Raw genomic sequence first — 6,026 nt, 5'->3', positions numbered from 1 at the left:
TTTGGAGTACTGTGGTTTCATCAATATTCATTGAATACCAATTTTTTTCCATAATGATTCTATTAACACATTGTACTATAGGATCATTTTCAAGGGATTTATATATTCTTTAAACTGATATTTTCATAAAATCCAGAAAATTGATGTCCACGAATATTGATGAAACCACATCATATCAAGTATTTTGTACCTTGTGTAGATCAGTGATACGTATTGTAAACCAAATTTTATTTGGCACTTTTAAAATATTTCACAATTTACCCCCCCCAAAAAACTGGTTCTCTGCAATTAATTTTGAATTACAATGTATCTGGAAATACCAGACATTTAAGGACTGGTTTGCTGCAAAATATTCGTAACGATGAGGCTTCCAAGAACGCAGATAAAAGTTGGTTTGCAGTAGATGATGCATTTTGGTTTCATTTTGAGAGTACCTGTCAGGTTTATATGCGTCTTCAACCTAGAATTTCTAAATGAATGACCAAGCTTATTGTTGTTGAGCAGCTTTCATTTCCATTTTCATGTTTAAAATATGAAAAAAGAAAACAAGTGATGAAAGAGTTGATAATAATCAATTGCCTCAGTACCCATACATTTGATTTTAACTGGCCAGTTACATGTAACTATAAATTAATAGATTTAAGCTATATGGTCTATTTGATGAACTCTAAATCAAGTACAGTTTCATCTTTGATTTAAGAGTAAGCAAGCTAATATCCTCCACCCTCCCCCCATAACTTCAAATCAACACATCAAAACTTCCTGCAAGTATGCACATTTAAACTTTTTCTATGACAACAAAAACAAATACTAGTAATGGAATCAGAATTTCCTCCTAATATGCACATCTACACATTGTATCCTTAATTGCCTACTATTTGTACAAATTTTAACAATTCTTGAAACTTCATCCTGCAGTTTAAGAGGAGTTTGACTTACAAAAAACAGAACTGAAGAACTGATTGATTGAGTTATGGACAAGTAAAACACATTACACCCCTTACATGTACATGTATATGAGTAAAGCAAAATTCATCAAAAAGAAAATCACAGAGAGTGTACATAAGTCTGTACATGTAAGAAAGAAAAACTTTTAAAATGCAATAGATATTTTATTATAAGATATATCATATGAGTACATAATTTATTCAGAAGTTTGGACAGATTCTCTGTAAGGATCTTGAAGTCCCTGCAAATACAAAAGCATAATTACACGACACTGCAGGGATGAAAATCAATGGTAATAAACTAAAAATCGTGAAGTTTGGCAAAAAGCTATAATAAACAAGAATTGAGCATGTTACTATCATTTATCTGAAATTCTCCAGAACAATCTCCATCAAACGTGAGCCCAAATTATGTACATTTCAATTTATATTTAAAAAAAAAAAAATTTTGAAAGTCCTTGGCTCATTGTAAACAAAACTTTTATGTAAATGGATGAGGGACATTAGCTGCACATGACCCAATTCATCAAAGTTTTAGTTTACTCACAATTCGTTTTGCCCTTTCAGTCAGCAATTCATAAGCCTTGTAATGAATCTGGAAATGCAATTAAAAACAAAATATTTACATCTACCAAGTATGATTCCCTCTAGTTCTTACAGAAACTTATACCGGTAATCAATTCATAGCTCTTTAGAAACAGCCAGACTGAAATCTACACACCCTGTTTATCGATTGGTTGAAATCTACAGAAGCTGAAACTGACAAGACTGAAATTGACACGCCTTGTTTATCGATTGGTCATAACCTACAGTGACTTAAAAATCACGGACTGCAAGAAATAATCATGATGATGTTAAATTTAAAATCTCACAGGAGACGATATGGCTGTTTACTTATGTACATTAACAATAATTTAGTGAATTTTACTTTATAAAATAAATTTTATAAATTAGTTAAAAAAAGATGTAAATATAAACAATAAAATGCTTTCTTTGATGATTTATGTGGGTTATGAAGGTAGCAATCATTGCAGAAAAAATTACGTAACCCGCTAACACGGGTTATGTATTTTTTCTGCAATGTCTTTTCATATCCCGAATAAATTACCAAAGAAAGCATTTTATTGTTTAAATATTTACATCCACCAAGTATAATATTTTACGGAAATTGATTGTAATTCATAGCTTTGTAGAAACTGACAAGATGAAATCCACACGCCCCATTTATCAATTGATTGAAATCTTCAGCAACCTGAGAAAAATTAATGACTGCACGAAATAATCATGATGATGTCAGACTCTAATTCCCATAGAAGACAATTTGGCTGTTTCTTTTAGCTAACGTACTGATGTACTTTAACAATAATTTAGTTTATTTTTCTTACTTTTTACAATCAATTTTATAAATCTGTTAAAAGAAAGATATAAAGTATTAACAATAAAATGATTCTTTGATGTTTCATGTGGGTTATGAAGGTAACGATCATTGCAGAAAAAATTTACATAACCCAGAAACTTTTTCTGCAATGTCGCCACCTTCATGTCCCGAATGAATCATCAACAATAGCATTTTACTGTATAAATATTTCATCAAGACAAACTGTTAAACACATCACATCAACTTACAAAATCATTTAGTAAATTATTACCAATTCTTATTTGTACATTTTACAGCTTTATCAATTACGGTACCTGCAGTGCCCGTGGCATGGCAATTCCCTGCACTCTGACAAATTTGCTATTTTCAGGACATGTCATAGGAAACATCTAGAAAAAAAAATTATCATCACTGAAGCATTGCAAGCAAAGGTGCTTTACAAATATTTTCTTTGGTCTGTTCTTAATTTCATTCTGTACTTGGTATGCATATTCACTAGAGTATGTACTTGTCAATGAATTTACCGGTAATTCAATTGTAAATATATGTTTGTTAGCTAAGCTGATCTTGATATTTAATCAGGTATGACTAATTGATTTGAAATATGAGATAACAAGAAACTGTTAACAATATTTAAGCCAGATCTCTCTCTCTCTCTCTCTCTCTCTCTCTCTCTCTCTCTCTCTCTCAACAAATGGGTTTGAGTATTTTTAATTACATTTTTCCTGTGAATTTACAAATTGGTATTGAGAGTATCTGACCTTTGTAACAGTGAACTGAAACAGATGGTAGGTGCTTTCCAGGAGAGGTCCAGTGGTGACGTCCACGTAATCATTCACCTTGTACAGGGTGACATGTGACCCTGTCACGGAGGACTTGGCAACGTCTGGTATCTGCTGACACTTGTATTTATTGTCTTTAAACATTTCTAACGCTAATTCCTGGTCCACATCCAACCTCTCAAATGTGGCCGATTCTTTGATTAATTTTGTTCCAACAATTGACAATGCAGTCAGCTCTTCCTGGAAAACAAAAATGCAAAGTTTCTAAAGGTAACCTGCCATGTTGAGAAACATTTTGTGACTTGTTCTATTATAATCTATTTCACGAGCACTTTCCAAAAATTGTTTAATAGAAATAGTAAAGTTTGCCAAGCATTTGCAAGTGCCCTTTCTGCTGAAAAGGCTTCAGATGAGTGTTTTCATTTTTGTAAATACTGGTAGTATTGATCAGTCATTTAGTAGATCAAGTATGAATTTTGTTTGATAATACATGTACTAACCTGTAGAGGCTGCCATGAGTTCAAAGAGCCCAGGTCAAAGTCACAACAGAAGTATCCATCCTCCACTGACAACAAACAGATGCCAGATATAAATGTTACGAAATACATGTATCAATCCGCATATTGATAAACTCATTGTAAATATTCTTTAAGCTTTTGTACGTTTATCAAAGAGATTGTTTAGTACTACCGATAAAATAAATGGTAGCTGTAAATATTGTGATCTTACCGACTGGGTTACTAGGAAAACGTATAATATCAACTCTGTTTTCATCTTTCAGGGCACGATCAAATATGTACCCAAGTATAAATGATCCTGTTCTCCAGCATGCCTGTATTTGGTCAAAAGAAAATGATTTAATAACACAGTATGGTACTATTACCTGGGTCTGAGATTTTTAATCAAAAAGAAAGATAAAAAAACACTCTTTTTTTTTAAAGTTATGTACTCCCTACTTTGAATCATGTAAGATGAAAATGTGCTGTGATGACTTATCACAAAGAGTGCAAGGGAGATTGAATGCACAATTTGAGTTTACGAGTAGACAAAACACCTGATCTTCAGGACAAAGCTGCATACCTCTTTTGTAAGGAAAAATTAGAAACATTGACTGTGGTAGTTACATGTATATTCAATTTCTTTAAAAAAGTCTTTTCCCGTCATAAGCTATGCCCCCTCCTAATTAAAATGATATCTATTTGAGTATCATCTCTGGTGAAAACTGTCTTAGTACAGTAGTTTGAACTAGTTTCTGAGTAAGTTTAATTGAGTTAAATTACTTTATGCCTCAGCTGATATTACCCTGTTTAATTGTGCTGGTTCACTGTCTCTAAATCTAAGGAACTCTAAAGAACAGTCCGACTCCAAAGGTCGATGCATGTCCCAAACTTCTCCATTCACCAAAGCCAAGGCTGCCAATGTCTTGATGTTCGATTTCATGTCTACATATATAGAATATAAAGAATTAATTTTATTTTTTTATCAAAATATCGAAATACCTGCAAAGTTCTTTTTTAATTTTACAAATTTCACATTTATAATCCAGAAGAAAGAGAACCCAAGAAATTCAAACTCTCATATAGAACTTAAGTTGTATCAAAAAGACAGTATTTAATATCCTTTAGTTACATTGTATTTGTCTGAAAAAAAAACCAGTTAAATTTTACGGGTTACACAAAATGATATCCCCTGTCCTGTATGAATACAATAAATGTCTAAATTACTCACGCATGGCACAGTTATAAGGAGTAGAAAGATCTTTGTTCATCTGAAGTGTACAATCCTCTGGTATCCCAGTGTATTCCACTTTAATCTTCTCAACTCTTCGAATCAGAGACAACTGTCTCTTCTTCTCCTCTAAGAACATTTGATTTCTCATTGTTCTGATGTCAGAATTTCTTTTTGGACAGTCCAAAGCATTGTTTTTTGCATCTTCTTGTTTTGCAACACTTGTGCAAAGTTGTCCTGTAAAATAAAATTAAAGATTTTTTCGGAAATTTATATACATGTATATTTAAACAAATAAAATAGATATTACAGTTTGATATCCTGGATGTAATGTAATGTAATCCTATTGAAGCATAAATCATAAAGATGAGTACTGTTTTTTTAAACAGAATTTGGCTTGCCAAGAATATCTTGACTAGGACCCTTAGGGATTCTTGGAAACGTCCCAAATCATATGGAAATTAAGGCAAGATACAGCGAGATATAATTTGTTTATTTGCTACGAAGCAAGTATATGGGACGAATTCTATCTTTAAATCGGGTCCGTAGGACATCTGTCATTTTAACGATATAACATTCTATCTAAGGCGAAATATGCACGTGAAAAGGTGAAAAATGAAAACAACCAGTAAAAAGTGACACATTGATGTTAGGATTTTAGCCTGACAATTGGCCTTACTTAAGGCCGAATTTCTAAACCTCAATTACCACAGCTGTCAGTTGTACCGAGGAACTGTATCAAGAAGAGAAGTTTTAAGCCAACAGCAAGCGAACAGACTATCAAAGAGAACGTGCTTATAGCTACATCGTTAATGATTATTGACCATTACATATGTAAGAATGTATTTTCTAAGGTTAAAGCATGGTAAATTTTTTCAGGTATGAAGGGCATGGACATGACAGTGTAGAGTGCCTAAGAGTGGTGGCTAAGATACATGAATCTAAAAGCTAAAGCAGTATAAATGAACATGCCAATGCACAAGTGATAATCTGGTTTCTCTTGACATATATATAAATACATACTACAGAGGGACTGTCGAGAAACATTGCTAAAATCTCTCACTTTCCGGAGTACACAGCATGACATTTTGTTTTCATCAGTGTTGATCTACAACATTATAATGAAATCAAATTAACCCTTCCGCAAACGTCCAAGAGACCCTAATTTTAGTAAGTTGTACTCCAACTTCA

The 6,026-nt window shown here is 32.7% G+C and overlaps 1 protein-coding gene across 1 annotated transcript; it reads right to left on the bottom strand.

Annotated features, from left to right (window-relative positions):
- Positions 1 to 1,091: 1,091 nt before the first annotated feature.
- Positions 1,092 to 6,010, bottom strand: LOC105323092 (large ribosomal subunit protein mL39). Its single transcript, XM_034444010.2, has 9 exons — positions 5,859 to 6,010; positions 4,836 to 5,072; positions 4,410 to 4,549; positions 3,837 to 3,939; positions 3,608 to 3,672; positions 3,087 to 3,347; positions 2,640 to 2,714; positions 1,495 to 1,542; positions 1,092 to 1,189 (listed from the first exon to the last, which is right to left on the bottom strand). The coding sequence occupies exons 1-9, from the start codon at positions 5,920 to 5,922 to the stop codon at positions 1,145 to 1,147; spliced, it is 1,038 nt and encodes a 345-aa protein (XP_034299901.1). The 5' UTR covers positions 5,923 to 6,010; the 3' UTR covers positions 1,092 to 1,144.
- Between the last annotated feature and the right edge of the window lie 16 nt (positions 6,011 to 6,026).

This window comes from Magallana gigas, chromosome 2, assembly GCF_963853765.1.
Source record: "Magallana gigas chromosome 2, xbMagGiga1.1, whole genome shotgun sequence".
Classification (NCBI taxonomy): domain Eukaryota; kingdom Metazoa; phylum Mollusca; class Bivalvia; order Ostreida; family Ostreidae; genus Magallana; species Magallana gigas.
Note: the sequence above shows the minus strand (reverse complement) of the source record. Positions and strands in the feature narration are given on the sequence as shown.

Bases quoted from the DNA above. Each gene is read 5' to 3' on its own strand.
- LOC105323092 (XM_034444010.2), bottom strand. From the start codon at position 5,922: ATGTCATGCTGTGTACTCCGGAAAGTGAGAGATTTTAGCAATGTTTCT. The intron at 3,673-3,836 runs GTAAGATCACAA...GTTTGTTGTCAG, and splicing joins TTTTCCTAGTAACCCAGTCG to TGGAGGATGGATACTTCTGT. The intron at 2,715-3,086 runs GTCAGATACTCT...TTTTTTTTCTAG, and splicing joins TTCAGTTCACTGTTACAAAG to ATGTTTCCTATGACATGTCC.